Genomic DNA, 18,026 nt, shown 5'->3' on the forward strand with positions numbered 1-18,026 from the left:
CAAAGTATTATAGATTTGTAGCAATATTTATAAAAAAAAAATCCGGCAAAAGGAAGCATGTGACAATCATATCATGAGTATATATGTTACTTGCTTCCTTTTGCTAAAGTATTATAGATTTGTAGCAAACATAAAAAATTGGCAACTTAGGGAGCAAGTGACAATCATATCATAAGGATGTCACTTGCTTCCTTTTGCCGAAGTATAGTTAGATTGTGTGCAAATATAGATAATTTGGCAAAAGGAAGCAAGTGACCATCATATATTATGAGTTTGTAACTTGCTTCAATCCTTTTGCCAAAGTATTTAAGATTTGTAGCAAACATAAAAAATCTGGCAAAAGGAAGCAAGTGACAATCATATCATGAGAATGTTACTTGCTTCCTTTTGCCAAAGTATATTATAGATTTGTAGCAAACATAAAAAAAATTGGCAAAATGAAGCAAGTGACAATCATATCATGAGGATGTTACTTGCTCCCTTTTGCCAATTTTTTTTTCATGCAATTTTCAACGTGCACTTGCGTCCTGTTGCCATCCGAATATCTCAGAAATGTGCCAAAATTGTAACTTTTGGATTTTCTAGTTAAATAGAACATGCCTTAAATATGCCAATCAAAAAAAAAGTCAATATCCATAAAAATGTCACTTGCTTCCTTTTGCCAAAGTAGGACAGTATATCATATAAGTATCTAAAGACTGATCTCTAAGACCAGTGTACAATACGCGTGCGTATATAAAGACACCCCTCCCACAAATCTGCAGTAAAATTAGAATAGGCTTAGTACATGTGTGTAACTCCCCCCTTCCCCCCCCCCCCCGGACACTGAATTGCCTCTTGGACAACTACCCCTGGACAATTAACCCCATAAACAAACATTTAAGCAAATAGAAAGAGAAGAGAGACAAGAAAATATGGAGGTAAACAGGGAATAATAGAAGAAAGCCAATGAAGGGGAAAGGGGGAAGGGTATGCCATTTAAATGATGGATTTAACGTTGATCAAAATGTTTTTCTTTTTCTCTATTCCATTCTGTTCAACAATCTTTTTTTTTTTGTAATTTTCGTAATCGCTCTGAGCCTCGCGGAAAGAATGCACTGTAAGCATTTATTGTATTGTGTTAATGCATTGTACGAAGGGAACGATAGATAATAACGACGATGTACAGAAGACTAAAGAATAGTATAAAGGCCAAAATAAAAAAAAGAATATAAAAGAGGAAAGATAGGAGAGACATGCTTAAAAATGCATATTGCAATTGCACCGAATTAAGGTGACCTTGGATACAAGAGCCGGCGGAGCGTTTTCATAAGGGGGGGGGGGGGGCACTTCCGGGTTTCATGAGCTAACAAGCAAAAAAAGGTCCTCAGCTCACCTCTTACCTTCCACTTCCGGGTTTCTTAAGCTGGAAAAAACATAACATTACCGCTCACACTCAAAATCTCTATTTCTTTTTAGTGCCACTTATACGTACTTCCGGGTTAAAAAAGTGGGGCCCAAAGTGATGACACCTTATGTATTCCTTTGTATGGTGCACAAAAAGTGGGGGGCCGAGCCCCCCTACCCCCCCCCCCCCCCCGATTCCGCCGGCCATGTTTACTTCCTGGGTCAAACTGCACACTGGATGTGGTGCAGCTGCGTATAAAGGCAGAACTTGATTTGAGATATAAGGAACCACGATTATTTGAATGAACGCTGTTTTTAAACGAGTTTTGAATGGTGGTGGGATTTCATTCACCCAGAGTGATATTTAGTGAAGATTTATATACATTAATTTTTATGAGTAGATCAGTTGGAGACATGTTTAGGGCGATGACATCATCACGACATCTAATTTGCATTTAATTATATCAATATTTGCATATACTACAATCTGCTATGTATCACTGTTTCGTCAACAAACGTCATGTGGGAACCTTGAGAACCCACACTTAACTCTCTATAGTTTTAGATTCGAGAAGATGAAACTTGTAACATTTTCTTCATCTGATTTTTATACTCTATTCAGCAAAACCAATTAACCATCCTAATAGTCCACAAACAGGCTAAAACCCTTCAACTGCGACACCCTGATTTCATGGTTAACCTGCTATTCTGAATGGCTTAGTCGTTGCTTTGCTGAACAGTGGCGGATCCAGAGGGGCCGCACCGGGCGCGCGCCCCCTCTTTGGGGGCGCGTGTGTAAAGGCGCCTCCCTTTTACGGAATTCCTGGATCCGGCCCTTTTGAATGTAATGTGCTCAGGGCCGTAACTATTTTCTCCTTTTTTTGGGGGGGGGGGGAGGGGAGGGGGGTTCAAAATTGGAAAAAGTAGACCTTTCTGTGATATATTATACCCCGCTGAATGGGAGTATACGGACATGAATTGTCTTTGCTTTACCCTCAGTAGTTTAATTTGACGTATTGAATCAATCAAAGTCTCTTATCTTCCTCGGACTAATCTCATAGTTGTTTTAACCTATGTTATCTTTACCAGCATCATCCTTCTTGAATTTGTGCTGCTGAAGATATCAATCACTTCTTGCAGCTTTGACCACTAAATAATAGTCTTCCTGGTATCACGAATGTAAAGGAGTGCACGATATAATACGATTGTCGAGTTCAGGGCCGTACCCAGATATGTTTCATCTTATAGGAGTGAAAGGATTATGTTCAATATTCGCGCGAGGACACCAAAGCGAGGGGAGGGAGGTATTGCACTTTTAGAATTGAAATCTAACAATCTGGTGCACTTAGTTTGGTGTAATTTTCAGGAAATCTTCAATAAACACACAGTAAAATAATACACTGTGACGTGATATTCTCATTAATTTTGTCTTTTGTACTGATCAAAGTATTAAAAAAAAATTTTATGTCATAAGTGCAGAGCAGGAGGAGGGCATAATGAAGAGAAGGTGGATACCCTCTCCTCTCGCACCAGGAATTAGCTTTGCATTATAATCGAAATTCAACGATCTGGTGCACACTTTGATGGAATACAGGGACTATTTTCAATCCAAAATCATCTCATTATTCATTAAAGTTCCAAGCAAAAACGCCAAACGAACTAATTTTCTAATTGTATAAAATAATTTTCTCATTGTATACTGCTCAAATTATTCTAGAATATTATAATCATGCAAGCGCTGTATTGCAGTGACCGACGAGGAGGGGGTGGGGGAGGGGGAATAGTGTCTAAGGTGTATACCAGATACTAAGTGTATACCAGCATAAGAGATTATACCTTCACAATCATGACAAATGTGATTAGCAAACAGAAGTTGTAAAAAGTCAGACTTTACGATATTGTTAGGCGCGATGCTTTGATCAAATCATTTGAAAATCTAACATCCGAATCCAGAAAAGGGGGAGGGGAGGTTGAAAACCCTTGCACCCATACACCTGAGTAAACTATATAAGAAAAAGCAGATTTAACTTTTATACCTTTAAGTTCGACATAGTTGCACCTTTTAGACCAGAATGGTAAAATTTGCACTAAAAGTTGCACCTGCAAAGGTGCAACGTTGCACTCGCGAAGATGATACTAATGTGTTACACGTAAAGGTGCAAATTGAACCTTATTCTTCTTCTTCTTCTTCTTCTTCTTTGTGAGAGTGTACGGCCATGTTAGGTTATAATACTGGATCTCAAGATAATTACTTCACTCATAATGAGTCATTCGCTCAGAGTCAAGACGCCCATCGGCGAAGCTGGCGGTATGATGGAGTGGCGCATCCAAGCGGGGGCGCACCGGGCGCCTCCCCCTTAGTTTTTGTTAAAACAAAGGAAATAAAAAGAAAAAAGGGGGCAGAGAGCGCCCCTTTTTATTTTGTAGAGGCGCCTCCCCTCTCCCTTTTTACTTGTTAAAACAAAAGAAATAAAAAGAAAAAATGGGGGCCTGCGCCTCCCCTTTACGGAATTCCTGGATCCGTTCCTGTGGTGGTGCATGTATAGTTTTGGGGAACTAACGAGGAAAAAAGAATCCAAGTGGCTCTGCTGTCATTATGTCAGAACATTACTATCGACTTTCTTAAAATGCCCGACTGGAGTATCACCACGATCTCGCAATGGTCAAACATGCTTTCCGACTTCTATACAACACAACATTAAATCGCTGTGCATCTCAGAAACTTATACAATGAGCAGCATGGGGAATATTCAGTGTCGGATTCAGTGGTGGAGAAATAACAAGGACGTCCTAACATGATCTGACTGACTGTCCAAACATTTACAGGGGCTCTTAGTGTCATTTTGCTTGGTTGGAGTGGAACAGTGATCTCGCAGGTACATCAGTTTGCTTTTTCCGCTGATGGAGACCAGACCATTTCGGTACATGTGTATTTTAGAGATATGCATTTTAATAAGTGAAGAACATTATGCAAACACATAAATCCGATGAGCAGCGTCTGGTGTCGTCCCTTCAACATGGCACGAAAAGTCTACAGCGCGCGTCGATTGACGAGATTGTGACGTATTGTACACCATTTCGTGTTTGTCTACTCCTATCTACATGACAATGGATCTTTTGGGTTTCCTCGACTTTCTGCATTGAGCAAGCACGCCGTCTCGATATACGAAGAATAGAAACGGTTCTGGTTCGATAATCTTTTGGAGGGGAACGCCCAAGTCCTCTCCAATGCACACCCCCTGAACCGTATGGCAAACGCACGCATACACGCACAATCAGAACTTTTTTCTACCACTTTATACATAGTAATGACCATAACAAGAGTGCTCATGCTGTGTGTGTATGGATATCATCTTTAGAGATACAAGCGTGTCGTGTACCTACGTATACATGCCTCCAATGGAAAAATTTTTTTGGTGTAATTCAAATACAGAACAAAAAGGGAGGGTGTAACCTTCGAAGAGTTTCGGTCGACAATTGTTGTTTCTTTGCTCATCAGTTTTCTGACGTGATTGTCAGAGCGAAATAGCGAACTTATCACTCCTTTTTGGCGACCTATACGTCACTGTCGCCTTAGACTGTCATCCGAGAGGAACTAAGGCAACACTTGTGCAGGCATTAATAACTCTGGTAAGTGTTCATTAAATCTATTATAGTCGAATCTTTAACTTATGATTATATTGGTTTTACACTTATGGCATGTGTTAATATGCTAACCACTTTTTCGTTTGAATAACCTTTCAGCACTGACGCAGTCGTATACTCGTTGCCATGCAAAGCAAACATGATAGAGGAAATGGGTAACGTTTTAATATATCACACTATAATAATAATATTTCCGTGACCATTTGTCACAGATTCGATCTACTATCATATCCACCTGTAACAGCTACCACTGCATAAACTAAAATACGGCGGCAACAACTATACCAGTGTAACCACTTGATGGCTAATGATGGTTATGATTATGATTATTTTACGATCATAATGGAAATGCATGTTGATAATAAATCTGTTCAAGGCATTGTAAATCGTTTTGTCTCTATCGCTTCTACTACCCCTCCTTTCAATATATTAACCATAACTGGTGGACTATACCAATTTAATCTGCTGCAATGATAATGCAGCAATAGTCACCAGATCTCAATCTCATTGGGCTCATTCAAAAGGAAATGCACTATGTGAGACACATTGGCACCTATAAGCCAATCGAATCCACACTATGAGTTCTTCAATCACACAACAGATGAATGCCATCGCTTGGAAGGAATTAAAGTTGTTCAAAAGTATGAATCATATATCCATGGCAATATCTCATCTACCTTACGAAGTAATGCTAATATACATTTTATCAAGTTCAATGTGTTTTCAGTGTCCTTGAGCTATAGAGATGTTCATGCGATATTCACATTTTGTTTCTTTTAGCTAATGTTGATGACATGTGTATGCGTAGAGCATTGTTGTTGTTTTTTGACTCATAAAAACACACTATTTCAACATATTAATCTCTCGCTCATCTTACAGTTATACACACGTTGATCAAAATAAATAAGTAATGCGGCTAATTACTGCTTAACTAATATCTGAATGTGAACTGAAAATAAGTAATTCATAATGTAAATGATGTCAATCTTATCACATAATCCTCTGAACGGGAGGGAATGATAAACTTTCTCCCAGTGGATTGAATGTGTAATGCCAACGACTTTCCAAAAAATATATATATATTACTGCGTTTTGCCTGGATGTCAGACGAAAATAAAGGGTTTGTGTACCCAGAACTTGAAAATGGGTAAGCTGAAAGCAGTGACTAAAAGTTCTGGCAGATTATTCCAAGCTCTAACGAAATCGATCCAACTAACTTATTGAGTAAGGAATAAAGTTTCGACATCCCTGCATGATCATGACACTTGCGGGGGTGGTGAGTTCCAAGAAGTCCGTTACATAGAAAACGTTTTGTATATACAACTATAGAACTGTAACTAGTATCCACTTCTTAGTTTATTTTCATTCACAATCTCTGCTGAACAAAGTATAACCTACGTGGAATTCATTAAATTATCAACATTCATTTTGAATTTACTGCAGATTATAACACATAAGTACATAATCATAAATTGTGTATGAATTTTCATTACTATTTCAGTGCCACTACCATAAAACACACGATGATGATTTCGTCACTCTTCACCTAATTAAAATTATAGTGGTCTGGTCCTACTCACACAATGTGATAACTACACAAAGACTCACTGTGTTGATATTATTGTTACACTCCTTATCACATTTAGCCACGAGTCAAATGGTTTAAGATACAGTTTGCAATCGACCATTGAATGCTGATCAGTCCACATGGACAGGCTCGCAGATGTGCTAACAAATTACGTTAGATCTACAAATTTCACCTTCCATTGATAGCAGGCCTCTTCATACACGGTTTCGTTTTTCTCATGAAGTATCAGAAGAAGTGAATGAGGAATGAATAAATACGATTGAGTGAATGAATGAAAAAATGACTGTACATGTCATGTTGTATTCTCATTTCTTGCATAACTGACATCTGGTACGCCTCGTCATAGCGACTATCCCGACAGCCCAAAAGCGACTAAAGTATCTCGCGTCATTGTTCCGATCTGTCTATTCTTCACCTCCAACGACCAGCAAACATAGTGCACCCATCACCCTTAGCCCACACCCTTAACGTATATGCATGGAGACTAATGTCTATTTAAACAAGCACTGTGAATTCAGTGGTAACCGAAAGCATAAGGGGAATATCATAAAAAGTGTTTAGTCCGATGCTCTCTGCTTGTTCTGGTCCACATCACCACGCAGCTTTCCATTGCGACAATTCAGGGACGTAACATGTCAGTCATGATACAAGACAGTCATACATGCATATAGGAACTTGTTAGTCAACAGTGCACTTGTCTGGCTATTTTTTTTTTTTTTTTTCATCAGGTTAAATAAAATTGATCAATTTGAATATACAGACACCTTTAATGAGTTACGGCCATCTCATAAATACAATGACGTAGTACACAGAGGTATCAAATATCACTCTCATCACTCATATTCAAAGTAAGGTTTGGTGACGCTCCTTTACTTAAAAACAACAAAAACAACAACATTTAACACACACGCACAGCCACATACGCACAAACAAGCCTTGAACAATTTAGAGCTGTTTCAACTGAATAGCCAGAACTTCTGTATCAAAGTCAGTCAAATGTAAACTTTTAACAATTAATTTTTATATTCTTTGGCGGTATAGTTTGTGTTTTGATTTGCGCCAATTTTTGCCCAGCCATGACTATACGTGCCTGATTCCGTCCTAGCTCTTTTCAGAGGTCCTGCCAATGCAATGCCTATCTCTAAGGATCCAATTTCAGACAATCGGTTCCATGACAATGCTCCATGAAACATCAATACTATAGCAGAACCGTTTTGGTACGCATCCACAAAGGCAGACATTCCAAGCTCTAACTATCGGTAAACCGAAACAGCCTCTGACAATCTGCACACCGATGTAGTGACATAATGTGCTTTACACCGTGCGTCAAATAGCATTTTTGTATTCTGAAGCTGTGATGGATATAGAGAGTGTATAAGTCACATTCCGGTACCTTGAGATCAGCTTAGAACTCCAACTCGTGCAGATAGGGGGAAATGTGCTCATTCAGTCACAGAGGAGATCCGGTTTAAAATGCGGAAATGAAAGATAAATTCAATATGATAAATAATTCCGCATTTCACATCAAGAATATTGCAGCGCAGCTGGAGGTATAACATGCATCAGTCAACACTCCAAACCTATAGGCCTTACTTGTTACGCTTGTCAAAACTGACAGAGGACGCATCACTATCATGACTAGACCTCCCTACATTGATTTTTTTTTCAGTGTGAAATGCTCGTAAATGTTCATGCTTTGAACGTCACCCAAACAACGATTTCTCTTCATTGTTTCTTCATGATCTATAACATCACCGAGTAAGAATGATACATTAATCGGTTCTTGATTGATATTGTCTTGTACCTTTTAATAATAGATTATTAGATTTTTGTAAGTTTCAATAGGTTGCGAATAATTCAGAGTCAAGCAATCAGGGCCGTGATGAAAATGATAAAGAAAATACAAGAGGAAACAGATCAATAAAACAAATAACAAGAAAAATAAAAGAACATGAATGAAAAGAAGAACAAGAGCAAGGAACTTCCCAGCTGTTGACACTGCATGCATGCTACAGCAGACAATCGGTATCATAAGACTTACTTTAGCCCAATTTAACACAATAATCATGATCCTCAAGAGTAATTCAAAATGTTAAAGACCCGTTTTAGTTTTGGTATCGGAAAGGTATTTTGAAATGTTTCTTAATACAGATTAGTGAATGCCATAAGTTCCTTATGACGTGTGGGATATACCTGTCCACATGCAGTTGACCAGAAAAAAATAATATAAATTCACTGTCTTTTATGCGTAATTATGCGGATCATGCATTTTTTAAATGATGATCATGTATAGATTCCGCAGGACCAGTATAGCATTATGCTCTTCATAAGATTAGCAGAAAATAGGAATTTCTCTTTGTCTGAAAGCATGGAATTGTTTGTCTCAGCTTTGCTTGCAAACAAAAACTTGTGGTGTCATCCTTCATCTCATCTTGAAAAAAAAAATATTCGCCACATCAGGGTGTGACAACATGCAATGTTGTAACTCCTGCTCTGGTTTTGATTTAATGCATTTTCGGTCTCGGACGTATGATAATTACTCACTAAAAATTCATTGCATGCTTGTCTTGCCTTAGTACTGAGTAATGATAATAATTCACAACATTAAAGCGCATTATCACATGAAATGTCTCTAAGCGCTATCCATAGACCTAAATGTTCACGACGACAATAAGTCGACAACATATTCGACATACTCATATCTCAGTGAATATTGACGTGTAATATATACGATTTTCTTATTGAAGCAGTATTTCTGGTATAGGTGAAATAAAATCGAGTTTTATGTGCAATATTATATACACGAACTGATATTCTTGTGATGGGAGAGATCACTGATTTGTTTAAAAATGCTATGTTTATTATATAGATTGACGTGATTATTGATGTATTGTACTTATCGAAGTGTCCCTCTTTTTCATTTTCATTGTTTATATTTCAGTTTAACAAGGCAAATGGAATCAACAACACAAGGTATGAATGATTGATACATTGCATGTTAAAAAGTCTGAATTTCATAATCATGCACATCTCTAAAATATTAAGAATATAATGCCAAGAATCCCTATAATAAGGACAGATGAAGAGTACGAGTATCCAATTTTGAAAATCTTATGCAGCAGACTGGTTTTAAAAGAAAATAAAAAGGGAGACGATCAGAAAGGTAATAGGACTGGTCAAAGATATGTGAAATACATGTGTTTTATTTTCAGATATTACGTTTCGTAGAAAATTAGCAGGTAACTAAGTATTCAAAATATCCATAACCTACACATTGTACTCAGACTAAGTTCTGAAAGTATTTAGCGCGCGGACCTTCTGAAATTTGACAAATAGGGCAATTTGCAGAATATCAATACAAAAATAAGAATCAAAATCATGAGCATCCATTATTCTACAATCGCACTGTAGCTCACATGGATAAACATGCAGAGTAGGATGAACTGATTTGATGGCCATATATACTGTCAAGTAAAGATAAAACTTCTTCGGTTGCTGTTGAAATTACAAGCAAAAAGTACGAAAAACCCATGGACTAGCGAGAAAAAAAATATAGCAAAGGAACATGTTTATTTCTTCAGCTTCACTAACAAGGATCTTCTTTTTTAAATAATGAATATTATTTTGACACGCCGTGTTAAACTTGCCTTTAGTAAACAGAGTAAACTCAAACAAATAGAAGAACATTGTATAGTTTCAATACTGAAATCAAGCAACAAAAATGTGCAAATTGGATTGGCAATCAAAATGTGGATAATATGATGAAATCACTAGAGCAGAGAAATAGAAATTTTTGAATTCTAAAGGCTGAAATATTTTCCGAAATAGAAATATTGTTTATTGCCAGACATGCAAATCAAACAAAGTGATGATGCTACATGGCGTCATAGTCTGCTGTTCTCTTGCACATCAGTCTTTGCTATGTAAATCTATTTATACGTGACTTCAAAGAGAAATTTTTCTGTCCGCCATCTCAAATTGTTTTAGATTGCAGCGATTTTGCAATTGTGTTTTATAGTAACATGCATGGATGGGTTGTATCCTAATTTATGTCTCACTGAGAAAAAATTATGTATTATGTTCAAATGAACGGCGTAGACGTGATGCAAATACTTCGTCTTGTCTGATGCGCTTGTGAAATACATGTGTTTTATTTTCAGATATTACGTTTCGTAGAGAATTAGCAGGTAACTAAGTATTCAAAATATCCATAACCTACACATTGTACTCAGACTAAGTTCTCAAAAAGTATTTAGCGCGCAGACCCTCTGAAATTTGACAAATAGGGCAATTTGCAGAATATCAATACAAAAATAATTATCAAAATCATGAGCATCCATTATTCTGCAATCGCACTGTAGCTCACATGGATAAACATGCAGAGTAGGATGAACTGATTTGATGGCCATATATACTGTCAAGTAAAGATAAAACTTCTTCGGTTGCTGTTAAAATTACAAGAAAAAAATACGAAAAACCCATGGACTAGCGAGGAAAAAATATAGCAAAGGAACATGTTTATTTCTTCAGCTTCACTAACAAGGATCTTCTTTTTTAAATAATAAATATTATTTTGACACGCCATGTTAAACTTGCCTTTAGTAAACAGAGTAAACTCAAACAAACAGAAGAACATTGTATAGTTTCAATACTGAAATCAAGCAACAAAAATGTGCAAATTGGATTGACAATCAAAATGTGGCAAATATGATGAAATCACTAGAGCAGAGAAATAGAAATTTTTGAATTCTAAAGGCTGAAATATTTTCCGAAATAGAAATATTGTTTATTGCCAGACATACAAATCAAACAAAGTGATGATGCTACATGGCCTCATAGTCTGCTGTTCTCTTGCACATCAGTCTTTGCTATGTAAATCTATTTATACGTGACTTCAAAGAGAAATTTTTCTGTCCGCCATATCAAATTGTTTTAGATTGCAGCGATTTTGCAATTGTGTTTTATAGTAACATGCATGGATGGGTTGTATCCTAATTAATGTCTCACTGAGAAAAAAAAAAGTATGTATTATGTTCAAATGAACGGCGTAGACGTGATGCAAATACTTCGTCTTGTCTGATGCGCTTGTGTGGTTGTGAGCATTTATATAGCATTGTTAAGCGAAAATCCTCTAAACTGCAATTAAATTTCCGTAACCTTTCCTAGTTTTAGTCCAATTATGAAACAAACGTTTATTGTGTCGTTAGTTTGATTTAAATCACCTTAATGTAATGGCAAAGTGAGAGACGAACTGTTTCTTCTGTTTTGTGAAATTTGGATGGTTTGCAACAGCGAGTTCGTGTAGGCTCGGATCGTTACACCGTATTGATACCATCATGAAGTGCCGATTTTTGCCACTCCAGTCGATAACAATAATGTCTGATATTGTCAAAAATAATAATGATAAAAGGGCATGCTAAGGCTGATTGTACCATCACTATCTAAACTTTATCTAAATTGTATGAATGCAACATACACTGGTGAGTCTCGTAATGCGAGCACGAGCATAGTGTGGGAAAGTTGCAATGACATTGATATACGTGTGGTCTGAATTTTGTCAAACAGCAAACGGACAAACGACAACGGCTGCCTCTGGAAATACCATCATCATCATCGTGGGTGCGATCACCGGGTCACTTCTCTTCCTAGTCCTCGTCATGTTGTGTATCGTAGTGGGATGCATTCTACGCAGAAACTCAAAGTGAGTGATTATCACTAATTAACTAATATGAAGATAATAGACTTTGTTTTTTCTGTTACAGTACTCGATTATTGATTTTGAAGATGTGCCGGCAGTTGCATTTGGTGCCACTCAGTGCATGGTAATATTATGTGAAATAGAGTTCTATATTGGCCTATATTCATAGATTTGGCAAATATTGTGTTTACCAGAATTGAAAAAAAAAAAGATAATTCCGAGAACCAGCAATTGTCAAGATACCAGGATATCTTCTTTGTACACGAGATGGCATTTGTAAGGGCAATTCCTTGTACGATGTCTTTACTTGCACACTATACTGAGCATTATGTGCAATGTTGTGCCAATCGCGTCGATTTTTTTTTTCTGTTTACCCGCAGTGATGTCATAATAATGTCATGTATGTCATTCCAAACATGCTTGGAATGTCTGTTTCTCTGCTCTAGTGATTTCACTAAATTTGACCTGTCGAATGTCAATTCCGGAGTGATTTTTTTTTCTTGTGTGTGTGTGTGTGTGTGTGTGTGTGTGTGTGTGTGTGTGTGTGTGTGTGTGTGAAGCAAAATGTCAAGTGAGAGAAATATAAATCATCAGAGCAATGAAAGAACAATCGGCGGTAATTGTCACATTTCCACAGACATTGCTCTCCTTTTTTTTTTCGGTCAGCTAACTTTTGTTTGTTTGACAATTCAGTCATTTCGGATTCACAATATATCCTTTGTACGATGCCTGTTTGCACGCGTTTCTGGAGAATGCACGAAAACCACAATAATGAATGTTGACAAAAACAAAACAGAACAGGAACTCTTAGACGTGAAATCCAATTGAAAAGTGCATTACAGCCCTCAACACCCCATAAGGCAGCAGCCTCTTGTAACGAGGATTTTTCATTTTCTCTCCGGAGTTAATAGAAAATGGTTTTATGAAATTGAATAACAAACAATGATTGCTTTTCTTATCCTGGCAGATCAAAGTGTAGTCTGCATGCTGAAGTATTTCGCGTAAATGATTATAATCGTAATCTATCTCTTTCAAAAAAAAAAAAAAAAATCGTTGGCATTCACTGGTTGATTACAAGATCGGCACTGAATTCTGCCATTTTGTCACCTAAACTAATGTCGAGGAATCCTCTCCTATTAGGGGTTTGCCTCTCTCACAGTAACGTTTCTCTTGATGTATTCGTGCAGAGCAACTCAAGTTAGACTGCAATTATTGGACAGAATTTGAGAAACATACATTGGTAACATTGCTTCTTATTGAAAATTCGGTAAAGCCACTTGTTTTTGACATAACATGTGAAGAATTAATGCTAATCTTTTGATGTCATGGACAGAATCTTCCAGATTTAAGCTTGATCCCATTCCTGTCACTCAGTCATGCACAATAAATAACTCTATTTTGTATTTTTACGAAGCCAGTGTGTTCACGTCCGTTCTTGTGTGTGTAATTTTGTGTGTCTGTCACACATAATTATTACACACACAAGCGCGCGCACGAATACACTCAAGTTACACTAGTAGTTTGTCGCAAGAACACCATATTGTTTCAATAAGATGTGAAGAGTATGGTGCATCATTCAAGCATTCTATCCTCATTCCCCCCCCCCCCCCGTTGTCACAGAAAATCAGAAGAAGACGGCTATGGTGATGAGAAGAAAACAAAGAGCAAGAAGAAAAATCCTCCTGAGTATGTTGACAGAATATTCAGACCAGTTGACTGGTAGGTGCATGATTAAGAGTAATATGCGATGTTGTGGCTTTAGCATTTTATGTATGCACAAACATAATGAAAAGATTAAATGCGAAAATAAATAAATGCCATTTCAAAGTTCTTACAATTAAGTCGTCATAAAAAAGAGAAAAACAAAATAATATTTTCAATGATGCTGCGCTCGTTACAAAACAAGGAATATTTTTGAAGCTGTAATCAAAATCGTTGCATGTATCTTGATTAATATTTCCTTTTTTTTTTGCATCATTGATCTCAAATATCTCAGATTTATACAAAATAATGGAGTATCTGTTTTTGCATTTAAACTCCTCTCATATGCATATACAATATACCTTACAGTAATTATTTTGCATTTTAAAAACATTCATAATGTGTTTGAACATTATGTCGCATGCATGAATGATTTGATAAGTGTAAGTGAAACGATGGTGAATTTGACATTTTTTTTTATTCGAAAAAGAATTGTATTCAATAATGATGGTTATACAATGTAAATATGTGCATGAATTAATCAAGATAACGGTGATTACAGAACAAAACTAAGTGGGAAGATTCTGATATACAGCTATACCTATAAATGTTGTATGTAAAACATGAGAGAGAGAGAGAGAGAGAGAGAGAGAGCTAGAGAGAGAGATTTAGTGGTGATTATTTGGTTGGTTAGAAATACTGCAAGGTTGATTCATTAAGCAGTTTGAATTTAACTTATCCTCCAGAACTCATTTTGATTGTGCTCTTTCGAGGCATGAATGTTCAAATTTTTTTCTCGGTGTAGACGCGTAAGAAAAATCGTTCTTTTCACGTGCCTATTTCACGAAATAAAGATATGATTTGTTGATTCTAATCCCGCAAACTAAATTGCCTCTGACGGTGGGCACGTGTATTCAGCGCGCGGTAACTCAAAATGATATCGTAAACTTGGGAATTATGTTCCTCTTTTGTGTTTTTATTTATGAACCCCTATAGGTGCTTTGAGCCAAGAAAGTGTTTCCCTTACGGTTGGTTTGCATGTAACTCACAATAATTCTACTATTGTGATCCGCCTACCAAATTCCACTCCAAACTACAACAGCGAGAGCTGTTAACCTCCCCCAAAACAAAACAAAACAAAACAAAACAAAACAAAACAAGATAGAGCATAATGGCGTATAAATTGCACTATATACCGCCAATTCACAACTCTCTCTCCCTCTGTCCATCCGCTAACTGCTTTGCTCTTCTCTCCCACAGGTCGAATCCAGAAAGTCCAGAAGGAAATCATGACATAGCCGAGATCGATCGCATTTTGTGGCAAGAATCGCAGAGTCGGCAAGGATCGATAGCCATGAGGAACCCAGCCTACAAAGAAGACGATGACGGAGACGATCTATTTGTACGTGTTATTTTTTCCATCTGTCGAACTGTCAATTTAAACTGCCGGTTGACTTACTAATTAAGCTACTAATTAAGCCCGAATTCACAAAAGTAATTCACATCCAACACATAAGGACTACGTTGGGCCTATGTCAGTGGAGGTCTGTTGGCGTATCACATGCGTTGCGCCACACGTATTCATGCTGACAAAATTTGCATGATCATGGACTAGATTCAGACTCCCTTTATTAATTCGTTTTCATCTATTCGACAAGAAAATAGACTTAGAGATGTACTCTTTTTCTTCCCTTGTCTTAACCACACTCGTAGACCCAGACGAAAGAACAGGTGAGCAACGGACACGCTAAAATGAATGGGAACGGTCCTCCCCGGCCGCCGAATCTGGAGATGCTCCCACCAATACGTCGCCAGTCTGCCATGTCCGATGACTCGTCCAGACCACGAAGCGCCAAATCCCCATCTTCGCCGACCGACACCCAGATCTCGATCCTCGACAGAAGAACCTGGGGCACACCTGATCTCGCTGCCGACATCGACGACAACCATGAAGATTACGGTGGTCCATCGTCGAGGGCCATCCCAAATACGGTGTCTGGCCCCCACAACGACCCCGAAATCGACTATTCCGTTTTCGGTTCGGGCAACATGCGCGGATCGACTTTACAGGACAACACGTTACGGAGGTCTTTCCGGTCGCGGAACCAGGCGATAGTGGACTTCTACGAAAGTGGGTACTCCAATTCAATAGGAGCGCGATCGTCGGTCTCGCTGCCCATGTCACGGATGGATTACCAGATTGAGTCCGACGAGCGACCTACCTCCGGTTACGGAACAGGGAGCAGAATGTTATGGCAAAAACGAAAATTTGAGGGTTTTGCACAATGAAGAACTTCTGTGCATATGACGTAAACTATTCGTGAACTATCAATCCGTCAAATTGATTATGATATGTCATGTCGACTGCCCAACTTAATGTAAGCAAAGAATCAACTGGGAGAATGAGAAAAAAATCATTTGGAAGAATGAGAAGAATAACCTCGTTATTGTTATCAGACGTGTTTGTGGCCATGTAGGCCTATTGTATGGCAGCGTCCAGAGCTTCGATTGAGGGTTCAGTCTGGTGGACGACATAAAACACCACTGTAACAACTTCACGTAAGAGTGCATGGAGGAAGAAGCTGGTCATCTTGATGACTGAATGCATCTTAACTTCTTGAATAGATTCAACTGCATGAAGAAGTCGTTAAAGACCTAAATTGAGAAACGTATTTACGACCAGTAAACTGTACCTTCGTGAGACTTTTTCAAAGGCATGTAGGCATAATACTAAAAATGGTACAACATTCCCGAGTGTAAACCATGACATTGATGCATCTATATTCGGCTGCTCCTAGTTTACTTACAAAGAAGGCAGTGGTATCTGGTTGTAAGAACGTTGGATGATAATGCTGTATCTATACTGTTATTACCTATATACAATGTACAAGAAAGTGGGTATCTATTTGGCTTGGAGACTAGGTGGCGACCTGGTGGCGACTCATGTCTCCACGACGTCTCCCGCAGACTAGCCGGTTCTCCAGGAAGTCACGGGACATTTTTGTTCGATTTTTTCGGAGACGTTTTCCAGTCTCCACTTGGTCTCGGAGACGTCTCTGCGACGTCTCCTTAGTAACTAACGCGACGTCTCCTTAGTAACTAACTGTTGCGGCTACGTCGCGGAGACTAGTTTTGTCCGCGATGTCTCCGAAACGTCTCCACAACCTTGCGGAGACCCATAGCGACTTCTCCGCAACTGAAGACGTCTCGGAGAAGTCCCCGCTACTGCCAGGACCCAGTCGAATAACTATTGTCACCTTGTTTGGAGACGTCTCGAACGTCACCTTGGAGAAGCCTTCTTGTTGTCAGAGCAAGCCTTATATATATATATATATATATATATATATATATATATATATATATATTTCTTTTTGTCTTTTGAGTCGCGGCGACGTGTCGCGACGTCGCGACGTCTCCCCCAGTAATACAGTGAGATAGGCCCATAAGACAAGTCTCCTGTGATTGTAACAGACAGAACAGTATGATGCAATATTTAAGTCATTCTCAAGAAACATTTGGTGTTAAATCACACTTTCATCGCTCTTTGCTTTGCTTTGTTTTGTTTTTGTTTTTGTTTTTGCCACGCAGTCAGATCAGCAGCTTAAACTGCATCGAGGATATATCACAAATATCAAATTCGTCACGGAATATGGGCATGAAATAACTTACTAGCTAGACAGTGCAGCTTATAGTTACAGTTGAACATTTATCACCACCGAATGTAGATTATATTTTGTGCATATCTAATGTGGAGGCCTCTATATGCAGCATGTCTGTCTGATGACACATTGTTTATAAATAATGGCAGGGCGACTGCTTCTTTATAGAGAGTGAATATTACACAGACATTAACGATCATGATAATGGGACGAGTGTAAGTGACATGGATTAATAATGATTACGAGGAGACGAAACCTTGCGATTACTTCGATGTGGTGGTGTATAACGACATTGCTAACTTCAACTCGCTTTTTCTTAGTCGGATTTTTATTGTTGTTCCCTTTGCAT

General features: G+C 38.1%; 1 protein-coding gene across 1 annotated transcript; it reads left to right on the forward strand.

The window, feature by feature from the left end:
• Nucleotides 1–3,648: 3,648 nt before the first annotated feature.
• On the forward strand, nt 3,649–16,307 carry LOC140235232 (uncharacterized). Its single transcript, XM_072315267.1, has 5 exons — nt 3,649–3,694; nt 12,185–12,320; nt 13,938–14,036; nt 15,279–15,426; nt 15,750–16,307. Exons 1-5 carry the CDS (start codon nt 3,649–3,651, stop codon nt 16,305–16,307), a joined length of 987 nt encoding a protein of 328 aa, XP_072171368.1.
• Nucleotides 16,308–18,026: the final 1,719 nt, after the last annotated feature.

Source organism: Diadema setosum, chromosome 1, assembly GCF_964275005.1.
Source record: "Diadema setosum chromosome 1, eeDiaSeto1, whole genome shotgun sequence".
NCBI lineage: Eukaryota > Metazoa > Echinodermata > Echinoidea > Diadematoida > Diadematidae > Diadema > Diadema setosum.